The sequence below is a fragment of the Prionailurus bengalensis genome, chromosome B3, assembly GCF_016509475.1.
Source record: "Prionailurus bengalensis isolate Pbe53 chromosome B3, Fcat_Pben_1.1_paternal_pri, whole genome shotgun sequence".
NCBI classification, from domain to species: domain Eukaryota; kingdom Metazoa; phylum Chordata; class Mammalia; order Carnivora; family Felidae; genus Prionailurus; species Prionailurus bengalensis.
The window spans coordinates 31,737,383-31,756,089 of record NC_057355.1 but is presented as its reverse complement, the minus strand read 5'-3'; the positions used below and the strand labels follow the sequence as shown (position 1 = coordinate 31,756,089).

The window sequence follows — 18,707 nt, the reverse complement described above, 5'->3', positions numbered from 1 at the left end:
CCTGGAGGCGGGAAGGCGGGTGGCCCGCCCCCACAGAGCCGTCCCGGGAGGGGCGGGGCATCGTGCCTTTCGGGCCCTGGCGTGGGGTGGGGGTAATGAGGGGCCGCAGCCTCCCGCTTAGCCGGGCGACGCTAGCGAGGGCCCTGGGGTGCGAACTCTCACAAACCGTGAGGTCTCCACAAAGGACCACACCTCGGCTTTTCTCCCGTGGAAAAGTGGGGTCTCGTCGTCCCGCCTTCACCAGGGGCGGGGCAGCGGGTGGGAGGGGCTTCAGCGATTCTGTCCTCGCGACCTCGGCCAAAGGGGGCGTCGAGTGATTCGCAAAAAAAGGCCAGCGGGGCTTGGCCGCGGCGGGGCGCGGGCTTTCCTCTGGCGGGGGTCTATTAAGCGGAGACACACTGCGAGTCCGCTCACTGCGCCGCTCAGGGAGAACGAGACTCCCTTTCCCCCAGACCCCGTGCCTCCAGAAGCCCCGCCGACGTGGCTCTCGGGTATCTTCCGCGAATCTGCTCTGCATGCACATGGGAATGTGGGCGTGCCGCATGTCTTTAACCTCCGCCCCCCCCCCCCCCCCGCCACACACACAAAGAATAAGGTCTCATTTGCTTCTTCCACAAAACCGAGAGTCGAGACCGCCTTCCTGAACCTCGGGACACAGACTTCCGTCATCTCTGGCGCCCTCCGGGGTCCCGGGGCCAGGCGGGCGCTCAAGGCCCGTCCGATTTTCACTGAGGCGTCAGCGAAACAATGCCCGCTTCTCTGCGCGGAAAGGGTTGGCGTGCACGGGGGGGTGGGGGTCGGGTCCGAGGAGCAGGCACGATCCCCGGCCGGGTCGGGGCTCCCAAAGCCCGCAGCGCGGGACGGCACCCTTGCGGAGTCCTGGGGCCTACGTGCGTCGCGACACGGCGGGGGGCGGGCCGCAGTCGGGGACGTCCCCTCTGCCCTCCCGGAACCAGTCTCCACTGCTGTCGCCTGGACTGGGGCGGCGAAGACGGGTCCTCCAGAGCCTTCGAGTCGGGGGCTAGAGCGACCAGACCACCGAGCGAGGTCGAGCGAGGACTGGCGACGGCTGCGTCACGCGAGGGGCGGGGCCGTCGCGGGCGGAGGCCGGAGCCGGAAGCGGAAGAGGCGCTCGGAGCGGGGAGTGGGGCCTAGCCGCAGCCGGATCCTGGGAGACGGTGAGTGTGGGCCCGGGCCCGCGACGGCGGCGGCGGCAGCGGCGGGGGGTGAGTTGGTGAAGGGGACGTGCTGGGTACGGGTCCCCGAGTTGCCGGTTCGGTCTCGGCTTACTCTCTTTCTTTCTCCTCCTCGGCCCGCCTCTGGCCGCGGCCCCGACCTCTCACCCCTGACCCGCCGCTTCTCCCCCGGAGGGGCGGTCACCACAGACCCCAACCTCTGGATCCCTCGGTGTCGGAATCTGAGCTGCCTCTGAGGCCCCTGCAGGGATTCAGTTTCGGCCCTGCACCTCCCGGGGAAGGGGTCGGGGTCCTACCTGGGAGAGCCTGGAGGGGCCTTCAGACCCCTCCCATACCCTTGGCTCGAGGCTGGGTCTGTAGACTCCTCCTCCCCGCGCGGCCTGGAGTTTGATTCTGGCTCAGGCTGGCCATCCGCCTGCCCCCGGAGTCTCCCCTGGCCGCCACTGGCGGCGGTTATGGGGGAAGGGGCTCAGGTCTCTAAGACCCAGGGCACGTCTGGAAGGGACGCGAGCGAGAGCCGCGGGCCTCCAACGCGTTTTGTTGTGATGATGGAGCCGCTCCAGCCCGGGGGAGGGGCCAGCCCAAGTTGACAGTACAAATGCCCGGGCTGCTCCCTGGTCCGGGAGTCCCTGTGTGCTTTAGTTCCGGGTGCGGGTGCCCTGGTGTGGACCTGGGGTGGGAGTTGCCTGAGCCAGGCCCCCGTCGAGGCGGAGTTGGCGATCTTCCAGCTTCCCTCCTCCATGCCCTTGAAAAGGAGGAGCGTTTCACCCGGTGGTGGCGACTTGTAAGGTGGCAGGTTTGAGGTTGCAGTGGTGGGGCAGCGTCAGCCAAAAATAACCATGGGGCGCTGGAGTGGCTGGGAACCGGGAGGGCAGACGCTGACCTGGCTGGCTGCTCTTCTCGTCAACCCAGTTCTCTGGCCAGGAACAGCAAATGAGAAGCCGACTAGGCCTATGCTTAGAGAAAAGCTGGCATCCTTGGCCTGGTTTCCTTTACGTTATCTCTTTCTTCTTTGTGTAAGAGTAGAGCCTTCCTGAACATAATTGTGACCCTTAACCTCTTTAAATAATCCATAGGCTGGCGTTTCAGAGAATCAGAGGTAATTGATGAGAAATGGGACCTAGAGCCCTGACTAGGAAGATAATGAGGGATATCTGGTATTTCCAAAATTTCAGCTGCTCAGAATGTGTTAAGGGAGAAGTTATCTCTGCTGTGATTACTTTATGTGGTACTTAATAGCTCTCATACCTGTCATCTCCTTTGCCAAGTTGGCTGGGAGGTGTTATCTCCAATTTTCAGGTATGGTAACCGAGGCCTAGAGTGACTTATGTAAGGTCACAAGGCCAGTAAGTGGCAGCACTGGGATTTAGTTCAGGGTTTTCTACCCAGAGCTCGCTCTCTCCTTGAGGAAGGGTCTTAGGGAGGAAAACAAATCCTTTATGCCCTAAGGCATTTAACATAGACCCAGAGGTGTTACCTTGAACTTTTTTTTTTTTTTTTTTTTACGAAAAAGTTGACTTCAGTAAAGCATTTGACCTGAAGGCATGTGCTAGGCATGTTAACGAAGTGGCATAATTTAATCCTTGCAGAGCCCTGTAAGAAATTACTATCCCCTTGTTGCAAGAGGAAGTTGAAGGTCAGAGTAGTTTGTTAACTTGCCTGAAGGCACACAGCTAGAAGTGGCACAGTGTCAGGATTCAGCCTGACATCTGTCTGACTCTGAACCTGTGCTCGGTCTACTAACATGAACACGCACAGACCTAAGAATCCTCTAGGTCTCAGGAGGGAGTCTTTGGCCTGGTGCAGACCAAACCACGTCCCTCCTCCAGCTCTGGCGCCTTGTCCACCCAGAGAGGATGGGCAGACCTCTGCCTGGCCACTGGAGCATCTTCCGTGTCACTCAGTGAGGTGTGAGATGCTGCTTTCATTCCATAATTTGGGCACCTGACCCAGGGTGATTGCAGGAAAGCAGTGAAACATTAGTCACCTGATCAAAACAGAACAGCAGTTTAAGCTTGGGGGAGCTGCTGGTAATTTTACATAGTATTTACCTCTAAGAGTTGCTGCGCCCTGGGCTTCCAGGTGGATAGGAGAAGAAACCTGCTGGGGGGGGAGATCGAGGGCAGTGACTTTCTCAGGATCCTGGAGACGCTTCTGGGGCTTTAGTCAGGTATGCCTTGCTGCCCTGCTCGTCCAAGGGGAGCGGTTGCATTCTGCTCTCCTGATAGACCCTTCTCAGGAGATCGGGTAGCCGCAGTGGGTTTGTCCAAATGTGCTTAGTCAGGCAAGCCCAGGACTGACCACCATTGGAGGTTGGCTAAGGCCAAATAAAGGGTTGGGAGGAAGGCTGGCCACGGTCTCTGGCCCAGCCTTCCAATGGAGCCAATGTCAGAGTTTTGGGTGTGGGTGGAACAGGGAGCTGCTCTCACACATCCATCTTTCCCAGCTGGTGTCTGATCTAGCCTGGCAATTTCCTGTGGTGGATTTAAGTCCCTGTGGAACAGGGATAGTGAGGTGGGGCCCTTTTGGCCTGCCACTCCAAGCTCACAAGCTTGCCAGGCACTCAGCCCTCCGGCTACTCCTGAGTTGAGCACAGGAGAAGGTACTGGAACAGGGAATCTGGAAGGGGGCAGTAGTGGTACAGTTAGAGGGGAGGCACTGCTTAGCATGGCACCACAGGTGGCCTGAGGGGCCTTGGGCAAGAAACTTGGATGCCCTGAGGATGCTGGCATCATTTACTGGTGCTGAGACAGAGCGTAGAGCAGCAGCAGGGGCTGGACAGACCCCCATGTCTGTTTGGCCAGACCCTCAGATGGCCTAGGGAATGTTGGAGAGACCCTGTGCACCTCCTTCTCCAAGGGCTGGTCTTCTTGTCTCTGCCTATGGCTCCTCCCATTGGTGTGTGGTCTTTGCTCCCTTGAGTGGGGTCCAGTTCAGGGTTTCAGCCAGGCAACTTGGCTTTACACTTGAGGGCTTTCACCCTTTGCTCCTGTGTGTTGGCTTCCTGCCAACAGCCCTTTGACTCTGGCCTCTGGCTTGCAGACCAGTCGCTTCATACAGCCCCACAGACAGGAGGGAATTGAACCCAGGAGGCTCTCCTTTCTCCTTGGCCTTGATCTCCTGTGATGGTGCTCACCATCACCCCCTACCCACCCCCCCCATCCACATTCTATCTCCGCACCTGTGCTGGCTCCCCTGGTGCCCCGAGTGCTCAGGACAACGGTGCTGTGCTGGGGAGGCAGCTGTTTGTTTGTTCACTGGTGGAGAAGGGTGTTGCCCATTGTCTGCTGTTTGACCAGTGTGACCTCAGAGTTCTTCTTCACTTCATAAACCCCTGGGAGGGGCTGCCCCCAAACAGAACAATGGGCCTCTTCTTCAGGAGCTCCTAGGCTTCCCGAGCAGCCCTGTGGCTAGAGGTGGCTGGCTGCGTGTTTAGCAGGGCTCTCTGTTCCTTGTGGCCTAGATGCATCACTGTAAGCGATACCGCTCCCCTGAGCCAGACCCGTACCTGAGCTACCGATGGAAGAGGAGGAGGTCTTACAGTCGGGAGCACGAAGGGAGGCTGCGGTATCCGTCTCGAAGGGAGCCTCCGCCCCGGAGATCTCGGTCCAGAAGGTGACAGGGGATTAGGTGGGAGGAAAGGGCTCCTTCCCTCACTGGGACCAGCGAGACGGCCTGGAGGCGTGTGGCAGCCCTGGGTCCCATCAGCTGCCTGCCGCCTCTGCCCTGCGGCACCTTGCTTACTGCCCCTGACCTCATGCATTTCTGGGCCTCCGTATTCGCTGCCGTCCTTGCTGCCCCTTTCTCTATCCTTGAGCCTTTTTTCCTCCAGCCACGTCCCCCCATTTTCAAAGCCAGCATCTTCCCTGCTGACCCCTGAGCCTTCCTCGATGGGGTTAGGAACACAGTCTTTGTCCTTTCCAGAGGTTGGTCCCTTTGCCCTGTCTTAGCAGCCACAGGGAGTTCTGGGGCGCTGGGACCCTCTGAAGCCCTCTCGCTGCTCACCTGCCCTGGTGCCCTGCCGCCTGCACTGGAGAGTTGCCACCAGCGGCCAAGGTTCTGGAGGCTGGACTTCACACATAACACCCTCTCTCCCCTCCCCTCAGCTCCAACAGGCTGCCCTTGTGAGCTCTGTGTAGGGGTCTCCCCACATGCCTTTGGCCCAGAAGCAGAAACCTGGCCGATGGGAGGAAGGTCCCCATCTCACCAGTGTCTTCGTCCCCCTCCTGGCAGCCACGACCGCCTGCCCTACCAGAGGAGATACCGGGAGCGCCGCGACAGTGACACATACCGGTGTGAAGAGCGGAGCCCATCCTTTGGAGAGGACTGCTATGGATCTTCCCGTTCCCATCATCGTCGGCGGTCGCGGGAGAGGGAGCCGTACCGGACCCGCAAGCACGCCCACCACTGCCACAAACGCCGCACCAGGTCTTGTAGCAGCGCCTCCTCGGTGAGTGGTGGCCAGAGTGTGCCGGCTGGGGCTTAAAGGCCTCACCTCTTTCTAGCCTTCTCTCAGGCTGGCTGGTGTGGGTGAGTACTGCCAGCCCCGTGCACGTGCATTTGGTGTGTGTGCGCGTGTGCGTGTGCGTGTGTGTGTGTGTGTGTGTGTGTTGTCTGGTCCAGGTGCAGGGCTGAGCAGCAGGCCCGGCTCCTCTGTCTTCTGGCCCGTTGGCAGTGGCAGTGATAGGGGCTCTGGTTCCGGCGCTGGCTGGCCCCCGGCCTGTCTATGTCTCCACACGGCTCCAGGCACAGGCCACATGGTGCGAGTGGCTAGGGACACGTAGAGAACCTGATAGGGTTGCCGGTCTGGAGCTGCGTGGCCTGGTCCTTCCCACCCAGAGATTGCCCGCACGTGCAGCCGCGTGTTCTGACTGGTGTGGACGGCACCCACCTCCGCGGTCTCGTCTCAACACCCCTCCCGAAAGGCCTGGAGGCTGGAGTGCCCGCGGGTAGGGGACGTCTGCCTGTCAGTCAGCTCAGACCGGGAGCTTCCCCTCCGACCTCCAGCCAGGCCCTCTTCAGACCAGCCTCTTCCTGTGAGAGGCGGTCAGGACGAGGGGGACGGGCTGCCTGTGTGATCGCGCACCGGAAGAAATGGCAGAAAGGCCCGCAGCCCCAGGTCTTGTCTGCTCGCGGGCCGCGGGCCGCATGCCAAGAGCGGGGCCTGGCGGTGTTCTTAGCATGGAGGTTGTATAGCTCTCTGCCGAGACTGGGAGCCCCTGCGGCACTCGGGCCCCTGCAAGGAAGGCCACTCGTGTGTCTCTCAGGTTACGTGCTGTCTTCTCTTCTCCTCCCCACCCCTCTTCCCTCCCGCCGGCCTGAGGAGTAGTGGCGGAGGACAGGCAGCCAGGCATCTTCTCTGCACAGCTTTCCTGGACTTCCTTGAGTGGCCACGGGTTGAGGGTTGACTGCAGGTGCCCTGCGTGGCCTGGTGGCCTCCCGCACACTGCCACACGCTGCTGCAGATGGCGGTGCGGGTCTGTGGCTCTGCTGCTTCTCTTTTTGGTGCCTTCTGTCATCACGAGGCTCAGGATGGCCTGGCCTGTGAGTATCACGGGTGTCAGGGCAGGAGCTGGCTTGGGGCCTGTGTGGGCCATCGTGGTAGGAGGCCGGCTGGCCCAGAGGATCCCGGGCTCCTTCCTCGCTCGAGGCCGGTGGCACAAGGGCTGCTGACAGAAGGCCGTTTCTGGTGGCGATGTGAAGTCTGGCCTCGGATGCTGTCTGGGGGCAGGTAGCAGCTTGGCTCTGAGTGGCAGCTGTCGGGCACGTGCAGGGCTGCGTGTGCAAACAGAGGCAGGCAAGGACGGGCTGGGCGTTCTGCAGCTGCCACCCACGCTGGACGATCGGACCCGGGCTGAGCCAGCCACCTTCTTGCGCCGTTCTCGCTGCGTCTTCGTCCCGGCCGGAGCCATCACGGGAGGGCCCGGGAGGGGGACACTCAGTGGAGAAGGGAGTCGGGCTGTGGCTCTCTGCGTGGCCCGGCCCCCCGGCAGCAGAGGCTGGTCGTCTTTCTGAGCGTTTGCGGCGCCCTTCTCTTAGATAATGTCCGAGTTTTCTTTACATACCTGTAGCTGTTTTTACTTTTCTGTTTTTGAAGTCAGTTTGTGTCTTGACGTGTCCCTTGCAATATCCCTATCGTTATATATGCTGTGTGCCTTATGAAATGCTGGGATCTGGAAAATCCAACCAACCAACCCACCGGCTCCTCACCGTCTCCACCTCTGCCTTTGACTGACACCTCAATCTGTCAATCGGAACCGCCTACCATGCGATTGGTCGGATGGCGTTTCGGGGGGCGGTGCATGCAGAGAAGCCAACAGAGCAGTAAGCGCAGCAGCCGGAGTGTGGAAGATGACAAGGAGGGCCACCTGGTGTGCCGGATCGGCGATTGGCTCCAAGAGCGATGTACAGCCACCTTTCGTAAAACTTTACCTCTCTACTTTCTACCCCCCTTGTTAGACGAGACCTCTCCTGCCCAGAGGGGCCTCTATTGCGCGTGGCGCCTTAGCGGGGCCACCAGTAATTGCCTGAATGACACAGACGCTAGCAACTTCTGTTTTTAAGAGTGTAGCAGTGAGAGAGAAACCTTTTTTGTTTTTGAGAATTTGAATGCTGTGAACTTGCAGGAGCTGCCGACCCTCTGCCCTCCAGACCCTCACGCCCTGCTTCTTTTCTCTCCTAGATGAGATCGTGGGGAACCTGGGTGAAGGCACCTTTGGCAAGGTGGTGGAGTGCTTGGACCACGCCAGGTGAGCCTTCCTCCTGGGAAGAGCTAGCCTGGGGCTCCTGAGGGTGGCGGCAATCGGTTTATCCTTTTGCTTTTTGAAGGGTAGCACCATAGCAGGGTGCTGACCTGCACGTGTTGGGGTTCTTCTGATCCCCGAAGGTCGGGAGACATTCCTGGGGTTCCACAGGCACATGCATCCCTGCCCAGGTAGTGCCGGCCAGTGAGCGGGGCTGCCCGCGTTGCCCCACGTCCCCAAGGCCGTGGTGGTGGGTGTTGGAGCAGGGCCAAGGCCCTGGCCCTTACGTGGTCTGGGGCCGCGTCTTACGATCTCTTTTAGGGTTTGGGCCTGGCAGGGGGGTTGACATACTGCTGTGCCCACACCAAGCATGGGCCCCCACCCTCGGAGGCCTGCCTGAGAGGCCACGCACGTCCCAGTCGAGAGAGACCTGGGCTCTCTTACGTCACAGGCCGTTGCCTCCCCGGAGGTGGCCAGTGTTGATTGTGGGTCCCTCTGAGTGTGCTCAAGTAGAGTTGGGGGTATACCTGTGTGTGTTCGGGTGCTTCGGGGGAACCTTGCCGCCTTCTAGGCTGAACAGGGAAACGCTCTCGTCCCTTTGCCGTTCCTCAAGGCCAGAACTCTTACCTTAGGCTGGGAGGCCACCTCCCTGGAGCCCGTGACCTCCCTTAATGGCACTCTCTTTGGTTTGGTGCGCTGGCTACAGAGTGCTCGTGTCCATGCTGTCTCACTTGAGCCACGTGCCACCTGTCCCGACCCTTCCACGGTGTTAGAGGTGAAGAACGCACTCGGGGTTTACCTGTACCCCCAGTTGTTGAGGGCTGGCACCAGGAACCACCACACGGGGAGCTCGGAAAGGACAGTTAGAGCCAGCAATCCAGTTAGCCCTGTCGTCCCCAATAAGGTGGTGATGGTGACTGCGAGGAAACCTCCCTGGGCTCCCAGTTCCTGTTTAAACACCCCTTGGACCCAGCAGGGCCCAAAAGGTCAGGGCTGGGACCAGTGGGCCTAGGGATGGGTAGACCACACTGGCCAGAGAGACATGTGGCAGATCTGAGAGCTGTGACACATGGGCGCAGCTGAGCTCTCTGGGCTGTGGCATTCTGAGCAGCCGGAGGGAAACTGAGCCAAGTCCCTAACGGGCAGGCACAAGGCTCAGGGGACTTTCAGGGGCTCCAAAGGGAGTTGGCCAGTGGGGGTGTTATGAGGAGGTGACCTCCAGCTCAGCAAAGGAAAGGGCCTTATCCCCAGAGCCCTCCAGCCCTAATGCTGGCTGCCTGTGGAAATGATGAGCTCCCTGTGTTGAAGAGGAGAATGCCATTGAGGGGTCCTGTTCTAGGAGCCTGGAGCAGGGTAGCCTTTCCTCTGAGGTCCTTCTCTGCCCTGGAAATCCAGGAAAACGGGATAGGGAGAGAAAAACCGGGTGTTCTCCAGAACATGCCTCTGCCCTGGGGCCAGGGAGACTTTCCTTAGGCACCATGGCCAGCCTCCCAGACACCTCACGGGGTCACGTCCTTGTGGACCAGGGCTGTGTCACTCCCGTCCCCCACCAGGCCTCTGAAGCCTGGCTGTCCCTCCCTGATAGCCATTGGGCCCGGCCGCCAAATCTCAGCAGGTCTCCTGCTCTGCTGGCATCCTGCAGGCGGCCTGCGGGGCAGGGCTGGGGGCTGGGAAATGCAGGGCAGGAATTGTTAAAATCCTCACTGGACACCAAAGAGGACTCCTGGCGCTCGGTGGTCTCTGAGAAATGTTGTGGCTGGTTGGTAGGCAGGCTGGTGGGGCTGCAGGGAGTGTGGTAAAGGGAGTGATCCTGGGGCTCCCAATGAGGTGCTCCCCGCCCTTCTACCGGCACCCTTAACCTTCTTGCCAAGGCTTCGTTCCCCCCTAGAACCCCCACCCCAGGGGGAGCTGTTTGAAGATGTGCTTATTAGGAAGGTCAGGAGGTGCTGCAAGAAAGTTCTGGGTGGGATGGCCTGGCCAGGGTCAGTCAGGGCTGACGGGCCTACAGGTTGGGTTACTGAGTGAGCTGGTGCTGGTCCGTGGGCTAGGCCTCTGCTCCTCTGCCCACTGCCCTCTGGTTGCTGGCAGCTGGCTGACATCAGATAAGCCTAGGCTGGCACGGATGCCAAGAGCGCTAACTCACAGATGCCAGGGGAGAGTAGAGGTCTGGTGTCACCTGGGTGGCAGGGGTGTCCGGTGTCTGCTGCCTTCAGAGCAGGCCCTGTTCCTGGAGTCCTGGATGGTATTTGCCAGGAGGTGCCAGGTGGGGGTGGGGGTGGGGGGAAGGGCCGAGCGCTTCTCACAAGAACTTGCACTTCCTTCCCTGGTCCCAGAGGGAAGTCTCAGGTTGCCCTGAAGATCATCCGCAACGTGGGCAAGTACCGGGAGGCCGCCCGACTAGAAATCAATGTTCTCAAAAAAATCAAGGAGAAGGACAAAGAGAACAAATTGTGAGTGTCGGCCGGGAGCGGGAGGGAAGTCTTCAGTGGGGATGGCGTCCCCTCCAGCCCCGGCTGCCTAGACCCGGGGGCAGAGCCATGTCCTCTCACTGGCCCCGGGCCTGCTCCCAGCTCCCAGCTCCCAGTTCCCAGAGCCAGGGGAGCTGGGCCAGTGAGTCTCGCCAAAGGAGCCTTTGGATTTCAGTCCAGCCTCCACCCCAAACGTTTCTGTGTTCCCAGGCAGTCCCCCAAGCCCACTTCTGTGAATAGGGGCCTTGGGGGTCACGGCAGGTGTAGACAAGACACACGCCTGAAGCCGTTGGGGCTCTGGCATGGTCAGAGAACTCCGAAGGAGAGCCACCTCCGCACACACAGGCTAAGCAGCTCCTCTCCCACGAGCACTGCGCTGAGCCCTGCAGACTCGAGAAGCTCGGTTAAGGGAGCTGGAAAAAGTGTGTGATGCCATCACTCTCTGAGGTGTAGGGATTATGCCCAGGTCATAATAGATGGGGCAGAACACCTAGGACCGGAATTCCCCCTACAGCAACAGAACTTTAGTCCTTGCCCTGAGCTGGTCTGAGGGACTTCTGTTGGGGAGACGTGCCCCAGTGGCCCGGAGTGGGGACTGGCTTCACCTGAGGGAGGGGCGGGGAGCCAGCCCCCACCCTCCAGCAGAGCCTGAGCCCCCCACCCATCGTCCTTCTCTAGCCTGTGTGTCTTGATGTCTGACTGGTTCAACTTCCACGGTCACATGTGCATCGCCTTTGAGCTCCTGGGCAAGAACACCTTTGAGTTCCTGAAGGAGAATAACTTCCAGCCTTACCCCCTACCACACGTCCGGCACATGGCCTACCAGCTCTGCCACGCCCTTAGATGTAAGTGACCACACTTCACGGGGCATGTGGGGTGGCAAACTCGCCCGGCGGTCTTACGCTCCCCCGTTCACACCAGCACGCCATTCTACGGGGCCTGAGAGACACCAGGGCCCCTTTAGTCGAAAAGCCTTCAGGTGGGAATCTCTGGGAGGATGGAGAAGCTTCAGTCCCCTCCAGGGGCCTCCTGAGCCCACCTGTGCCACAGGCACTCGGGAAGGAAGGAGAGCGGCTGTAATCAGTTCGGCTACTAGTACCTTCTCACCTTCCTGCAGAGGATGAAAGGTCAAAGCCTGCCCTGGCAGATCCCACCCCCAGGCACTGCCCACACGGACACCCTCTGTCTGGCCATCACATCCCATCTGCCCGCCAGCCTTTAAGAGCCTCTTTGGTGGCACACGTGCTCAGCACTGCAGGATTTGTGGGCAGCGCAGGACAGAGGCTCCTCAGAGAGGAGGTAGACAGGCCTAGGGCTAGGCTGTATGCGGTCCGCACAGATGGTGGGGACAGGGACGGATACTCCAAGCAAGGTGAGCGGCGCAGTGAGGGCCCAGAGCCCGGCACATGCTGAAACTCACTCTGAAGAAGAGAGGGGCCCGTGCTGGGGAGAAGTGGGTCACAGCGTGCTGAAGGGGGTCTGGAACCAGAAAGTGAGAGGTGGCGGGTGCCACCGTTGGTGGGGCAGGGGCCGGAGAAAATGGTAGGTATGTCCGCTCAGGCCTAGGTTGTGCTTCACGGGTGGCCCCGTGGTTAGTTGAACGTTGTTTCCGCCATGTTGACATTCTTAATGACTTTTGAATCAAGGGACCTGCGTTTTCATTTTGCCCCGGGCCCTGCAGATCGCGTAGCTGCGCTGGGGAGAGGGACCCATGCCAGGGCTGGTGCTGCAGCTTTGGTGAGAGAGGCTCAGGAGGCCAGGCCCCCACAGAGGAGGTGAAGGGAGGTTTTCTAAGTGGGAAAAGTCTCCCCTGCCCCTCTCATAGAGTGTCAGGACCTTCCAAGGCCCCAAGCACAGAGGACTGTGGAGAGGGAAGCCGGTGTGGACACAGTCTGGTATCCCTTGGCCTGCTGCTGAGGTTAGGGGTGGGCAAGGCTCTGGCGGGCCGGTTGTGGAGGAGGGAGCCGGCCCGGAGCTGGCAGGAGGACCAGAGAGGCGGCCAGGGTTCTCAAGTTTCTGCTTTTTTCCTCCCGCTCTCTCAGTTCTACATGAAAACCAACTGACCCACACAGACTTGAAGCCAGAGAACATCTTGTTTGTGAATTCTGAGTTTGAAACCCTCTACAATGAGCACAAGGTATCGGTCAGGGCGAGGCCGAGGCTGTGCTCTGGGGTGGGTCGCCCATGGCACGGACTCCTGACCTGGCTCGCCCCCCTTGCCTGTCAGAGCTGTGAGGAGAAGTCAGTGAAGAACACCAGCATCCGAGTAGCTGACTTCGGCAGTGCCACCTTTGACCATGAGCATCACACGACCATCGTGGCCACCCGTCACTATCGCCCACCTGAGGTGATCCTTGGTGAGTGACTGTACAGCCCCCGGCCCTGATCCAGTGGACAGCCATCGGGGGAGGGTACGGATAGAGACAGTGCCCGCCACCAGGGACCGATGCTAGAGTCGCTGCGGTTGCCGACTTGGCCTTCCCGAGAAAGGGTTTCCTGTTGAGGTTTGGGCAAGAGTCCTGCCAGCCGGAGTGGCCGCTGCCCTTTGACCTCTCGGCTGGGAGCACAGGGCTGAATCTCATGGTTTCTCCCCATCTTGGCTTTCAGAGCTGGGCTGGGCCCAGCCCTGTGACGTCTGGAGCATTGGCTGCATCCTCTTTGAGTACTACCGGGGCTTCACCCTCTTCCAGGTGAGGCCCATCCCGCGTCACTGCACTGCCCCGCGCGGTGCTCCCCTGGCAAGTGGCGGGGCCGGTGCGGGGAGCCCTTCAATTCAACCACCCACCAGTCGGGGAGTCTGGTGCTCAGCCTCGGGTTGGAGGGCCAGGGCAGGAGGAGCAAAGGGCAGAGATGGGCCCAGGCAGGGCACGTTTCGGGAAGAGGTGTGTGGTGATGGATGAGTCCACCGAAAGGCTGAGGGGTGTGAGCCTGACCCTGAGGGAACAGGCTGGCAGGCTGCCACCGGGTCACAGACCGGGGCTGCTGTTCCACTGGTGGATTTGCCTCTCCTGGGGCAGGGAGGGCACCTGCCCATCTTTTCTGTCCCTTATTTTCTCTGAGGCTGGTACTGACCCCTGCTTGCTCTATCCACGACCTTCCAATAGACCCACGAGAACCGAGAACATTTAGTGATGATGGAGAAGATCCTGGGGCCCATCCCATCGCACATGATCCACCGTACCAGGTAAGGAGCCGGGTAGCGCCCTTGGTGCCGGCCTCTGGGGCCTTTCCGGTCTTGGCAGTGGGTCACGAGCCTGTCTTTCCGGGCTCACAGCGGCCTTCCCTGCCGTACACACCGAGAGACTCGGCGGACCGCTTGCCCTGCTGGGTCAGGCCGGCTAGGAACCCCGACCCCCACCTGGCTTTGCTGCCGTTCCCAGAGTGCCGCGGTCTACCCCAACCCCCACCGGAGACTTGTGGCCCCTTCCCCACCCCTACCATTTGACCTTTACCTCACTTTCAGGAAGCAGAAATATTTCTACAAGGGGGGCCTGGTTTGGGATGAGAACAGCTCTGATGGCCGGTATGTGAAGGAGAACTGCAAACCTCTGAAGGTCAGTTTCTGGCTTCCCCCAGCTCCCCTCAGGCCAGGGAGACCCCAGGCACCAGGCAGACACACAGCAGAGACAGGCCAGGCTGCTAAAGGCGGCCTCCTCGCCCGGGCTCTGCCTGGGGCCGCACCCAAGGCTGCTGGGCGCCGGCACGGGGCTTCATGCAAACTGCCCCACAGGAGCCCTGAGCCCTACCCCTTCCCCGGAGGGTGGCTATGGACGTAATTGGGGAACAGCAGAAGAGCCAGATGTCAGAAACCTTGTTGGCTCCTGTCCCTCTCTCCTCTCAGTTTTGGGAAGAACTAGGCAGGACAGAGGGGAGGGGGAGGGGACACGTAGACACGGCCCGGAAGCCTCTGGCAACTGCATTTGGTGCTCGGACAAGCGAATTCTGCAGAGGTGATTTCTACCCACCTGTCAGGACTTTGCATGTGGGGGCAGAGGCACCAAGCCAGCAAGACGCCCAGTAGCCTGACAAGTTCAGAGCAAAACGCTCTACACGGGCATGAGAGGAAAGGAGCTGCTCACTGTCCAGGAGGGGAGACGTAGTCCTCCGGGGAGGCGTCACTGCCTCCTTGACCCCCGCAGCGAGGCTTCCCACAACCCTGCCGTCACACTGAGGCACCTTGTGTCCCTGAGCAGAGTTACATGCTCCAGGACTCCTTGGAGCACGTGCAGCTGTTTGACCTGATGAGGAGGATGTTAGAATTCGACCCTGCCCAGCGCATCACACTGGCGGAGGCCCTGCTGCACCCCTTCTTTGCCGGCCTGACCCCCGAGGAGCGGTCCTTCCACACCAGCCGCAACCCAAGCAGATGACAGACGCAGGCCACCACGTGCGATGGAGAGCGGGACTGGGCTGCCCGGCCCCTCTTCTCCAACCTCCACCACCACCGGGCCCCAGGGCCAGAGCCACCAAACGAACAGTGCAATGTGAAGGAAGGCAGGAGCCCGCAGGGGAGGGGACTTGATACCCGGCTGCCAGAAAGCACAGATTTGACCCAAGCTATTTATATGTTGTAAAGTTATAATAAAGTGTTTCTTACTGTTTGTAACCCCTGGTACCGGTGTGTCCGTCTCCAGGCTCCTTGCCTTCTCCTCCCCCTACCTGATTAATAAAGTCTTTCTTAGCAGTTCAGCTTGTGGAGAGCTAAGTGTGAACTGGGCACGGAAGGGCTAGCCAGTGGAAAGACAGAAGCCAGGGGTCCCTCTGGGCCCAGGAGAAGAGCCTCAGAAGCGGGGGGAACCTGCTGGAGGGCACCTGCTCCCCTCAGCCCGTGCAACCTAGGGGAAGTGGCCTGCTGCACCTGGGCAGGGGCGCCTAGTGTTAGTATTCTTCCAGCCCTGTCACCGGCTGGCACTTGAGGCCCCACGTGCCTGACAGCTGGTTTCCCGGAGGCTGTCAGACATGAAATGATCAAGCTGGGCTCCTATGGCCCGAGTGGCGGTACCTCACTGCAGCCTACACAGCAATTTACCACAGAGCGCAGGACTCCGTCATTCAGCTTTATTTTAAGTGCTGGTTTTTAGTTCCCCAAGAACCGCAGGAGTGATAGTCGACCACCTGACTGGGGCCCCTTGGGGACTGGGCACTGGGGGGCAGGAGGCCTCCGAAAAGAGCCGAAGGTAGAGGAATCATGCTTATCTTTAATACCACTGGAGAAGGCCCGGGCTGAAGGCAGGAAGAGGCTCCAGAGCCACCTGCAGGGAGAAGACGGAGAGGCTTGGGCATAAGCTCCCAGTGGTCCCTTAACACGGTCCTCACCCCAGGGCCACTGCAACTTACCGGAGCAAGCAGAGTCCGTCGGGCTGGGGTTCCTCGAGCTCTTCCTTCCACTGTACCCAAGGGGGGGCCTAACTGCATTAACAGGCAGGCACCCAAAATCTGCTTAATGGTTGCTTACAACATACAATGCCTGTAATCCAGCACTGCTCCTCAGATTATGACCCTGCCTCTAAAGAGAGGGCCCCATCTTGGGAGCTTCTTGGCCCTGAGAGTGAGCAGAAGCTCAGGGAGGATACACACGACAAGGCTCATAGTCTGGCTTCCTCCCGCTACTGGAGACAATTTGTTTGAGGGAGGATGGGAGGAAAGGAGGGACCAGCCCTCTGCCCTGCCTCATCTGCTCCTGGCTATGCTCCTATAAGAAAAGTGATAAGAAGCCTGAAACCCAAGGTACCAGGGCCTACCCTGTGTCCACGATCCTTGGCGAGCCCTCCCACTCGCCGCCTTAACCAGAGTGGGTGGGCAGAGAACAGAAGGAAGCCTGAATTCCTGAAAGAGGCTTTTAAAAGCATGAGCTTTTTGCAAGGGCCCTTGCCAGGGACTCCAGGGCACAGCTCCTGTTCTGAAACCAGCCTCCAAGGCCTAAGCCTGTGAAGGTCCAAGGGCTTTACTGCCTTAGGACCTGAGCAGCAGTATGTTCCTATGGCTGAGCCCCACCAGCTAGCTCATCTAGAACTAGACTCATTTTGGCATCTTTGAGATAGGGGGCTGGCCCCAAGCCTACTCATCTAGAGTGGACAACCATAAAGGGTTCAAAGCCCAGACACTGTAAGAACTGGGGTGGAGCCCAGACAGGGGAGGGGCATGCGCCCTGCTCTGGGATGACAGCTGCAGAGGACCCTTTCAGGGGAAAGATGGGGGGGGGGGGGCAGAAGGAAGTTGGGGTACATATGCAGGCAAGGAAGTTGGGGTGGGATAGTGGTAGCCGAATACAGAAGCACCAGGGAGCCTCTTCTGGCTCAGCACCAGGCTCCCCCAGGGACCTCCCCAATACTGAACATTAAAGCTGCACCCTGAGGGCTCTGGCCCCAGACTAGGCAAAGGCTCTGCCCCCAGCTAAAGAGAGTATGGGGCTGGGGGGCACGGCTGGCAAGATGGGCACTGTGGTTCTACAGTAACATAACCTTATACTACCTATGCTGAAAACAGAAAAACAGTATAAAATCCCAATACAGTAAAACCATCCTGATGTCACCCCCTTCCCTGCCTCTCGGAGCGATGGGAGTGGAAAGGAAGGACCCCTGAAAGAAATCCCAGCATAAAACTTGCATCAGCTCAGGAGAAAGGGTCAAAAGCCCCCAAATCAACTTGTCGTGGGGCTCTGGGAAGGAAGCCTCCTCAAAGCCCTCAAAATGAATGCAGAGTGCAAGTCTGCCCTCTAGCGGGCAACTGCAGCACAGCCAGTTCGACATAATCAGAAGGTGGGGCTGCCCGGCTAGGGAAGCAGGGGAGATGAAGCCGCAAGCTCCGGCAAGGAGGGGCCCCCAAACAGGACCCACCCCATCCCACAAGGTGCTTGCCCAGGCCCCAGTGACTGTAAACCTGAAACACGGGTCTGTGAGCTGCCTAAGTCTGTAAACAAAGCCCCACCCAGCCGCGAAGGGGGCCAAGTGTAGAGATGCCTAGAGCCACTCAGCCTGCCACCCACCCTGCACACCCAGTGGGAAAGCCTTCCCCGGCTAAGGGCAGGTGACAGGTCATTTTTAAATATGATCTGTTCTCTCACAGAAGTAACAAATCCAAAAGCGAAAAAATTTAACAAGGTCCATGAAGCTTCACATCCTTAAGGCGTTCGTTGTCAAGTTCAGTGTGTCCGGAGCAGCAGGGGACTGCAGCGCCCAGAGCTCCTCTAGGCAGAGTGCAGTGGAATGACAAACTTGCAGCCAAAGGGTGAGTGGTAGCTGATGCCCACCTCCTGGAACACCTGCTGGGGGAGGCCGATGTCGCACAAGTAGACGCGGCCCGCACGCTCCCCCAGTGGTAGAGGCAGGCCCAGAGCCAGTGACCACTTGGCATCGATGCCCTGTTCACCTTCATGCACAGGAGGGTCTATGCTGAGCACCGGTGCCCGGTTCCGATTGGCCCAGGCGACAGCTGCCTTGTACCAGGGCTGGTCCCGCAGGAAGGCATTCTCGGGGCAGTCCAGGCAGTTGATCACTAGGTCCACGGGGCTAGTGGGCAGATCTGCAGGTGGAAAGAGCACCATCTGGGAATCGCTTTAAGTAGAGAGCAGCCCAGGTAGGGACTAGAGCCCACGAGGCCCCAAGGGTACCTTGCTCTGACACCACTCCGAGCCTCGCCACAGGCTGGCTTTCTCAAGACTGGGTCGGGCTCCGGAAATTCCAAGGCCTAGTTGGGCTGGGCACCAGAGACCAAGGGCACGTCAGCCCGACGGACCACTGACCTCTCACAGACCCCCAGGCCGAAGCACTGTCCTGATGGCTGTGCAGGCCACCTCTGGGCACAGGAATGCACATCCGACTAAGCTCTGAGAAGGGGGAGCCCTGCCCAGAGCCCAGCAGAAGTGGGCTGACTGGCCCCAGAACTGCAAGCAGGCCAGAAGAGAACACACGCTTACTTATTCTGCCTTGGGCTAGCCTACTCACACCTCAGGAACCAGCTGGGCCTTGCTCATCCCGCCCTCCCATCTCATGGAAATGGGCCGTCCTTCCAGCCCAATCTTAAGAATGGAGAGGGAAACCTATCACTTCTCCAGGCATTTAAAAAAGCTTCCCTGCTCAAACCAAGCCTCTGGGACAGCATAGGTGTCAACAAGTATGTTAAGTCTTGACCAACCTAAGAGGATAAACTGAGAATAGAAGAAATCAGACCAAACTCAGACCATCCTCAGACTTAGCTTCTAGAGTTGAAAAAGGGAGGTTTTTTGGGTAGCCAGAGGAAGAACTACCTGGAAAAGGGCATCATGTTACAGATCTCAAGAGGGGGAACCCACAGCAGGCCCC

At 59.5% G+C, this 18,707-nt stretch overlaps 2 protein-coding genes across 8 annotated transcripts in view; one reads left to right on the top strand and one right to left on the bottom strand.

Annotated features, from left to right (window-relative positions):
* Positions 1-1,024: 1,024 nt before the first annotated feature.
* CLK3 (CDC like kinase 3) lies at positions 1,025-15,096 on the top strand. 4 transcript variants are annotated; one of them, XM_043555014.1, is made up of 13 exons: positions 1,035-1,226; positions 4,660-4,811; positions 5,430-5,646; positions 7,505-7,601; positions 7,879-7,945; positions 10,273-10,389; positions 11,086-11,252; positions 12,450-12,544; positions 12,635-12,764; positions 13,015-13,097; positions 13,512-13,591; positions 13,871-13,961; positions 14,601-15,096. In XM_043555014.1, exons 2-13 carry the CDS (start codon positions 4,660-4,662, stop codon positions 14,775-14,777), a joined length of 1,473 nt encoding a protein of 490 aa, XP_043410949.1. In that variant the 5' UTR covers positions 1,035-1,226; the 3' UTR covers positions 14,778-15,096. The 4 variants fall into 4 exon arrangements, with proteins under 4 accessions (XP_043410947.1, XP_043410948.1, XP_043410949.1 ...); XM_043555011.1 differs by having other exon boundaries at positions 1,101-1,178; XM_043555012.1 differs by having other exon boundaries at positions 1,025-1,178; positions 12,450-12,764.
* Positions 15,097-15,451: 355 nt separating this feature from the next.
* EDC3 (enhancer of mRNA decapping 3) overlaps positions 15,452-18,707 on the bottom strand; it is a 61,653-nt gene continuing 58,397 nt past the window's right edge. For 2 of the 4 annotated variants that reach the window (XR_006293238.1, XR_006293237.1), the window contains exons 7-8: positions 15,745-17,928; positions 15,452-15,659 (exon numbers count right to left, since the gene is read on the bottom strand). Coding sequence is in view for 2 of the 4 variants with exons in the window: in XM_043555016.1 (XP_043410951.1) it covers positions 17,594-17,928 (335 nt within the window). In the remaining 2 variants the exon portion in view is untranslated. Of the gene's footprint in view, positions 17,929-18,707 lie in introns of all 4 variants that reach the window. The other 2 variants (XM_043555016.1, XM_043555015.1) reach the window with 1 other exon arrangement.

Bases quoted from the DNA above. Each gene is read 5' to 3' on its own strand.
- CLK3 (XM_043555012.1), top strand. From the start codon at position 4,660: ATGCATCACTGTAAGCGATACCGCTCCCCTGAGCCAGACCCGTACCTG. The intron at 10,390-11,085 runs GTGAGTGTCGGC...GTCCTTCTCTAG, and splicing joins AAGGACAAAGAGAACAAATT to CCTGTGTGTCTTGATGTCTG. The intron at 12,765-13,014 runs GTGAGTGACTGT...CTTGGCTTTCAG, and splicing joins CCCACCTGAGGTGATCCTTG to AGCTGGGCTGGGCCCAGCCC.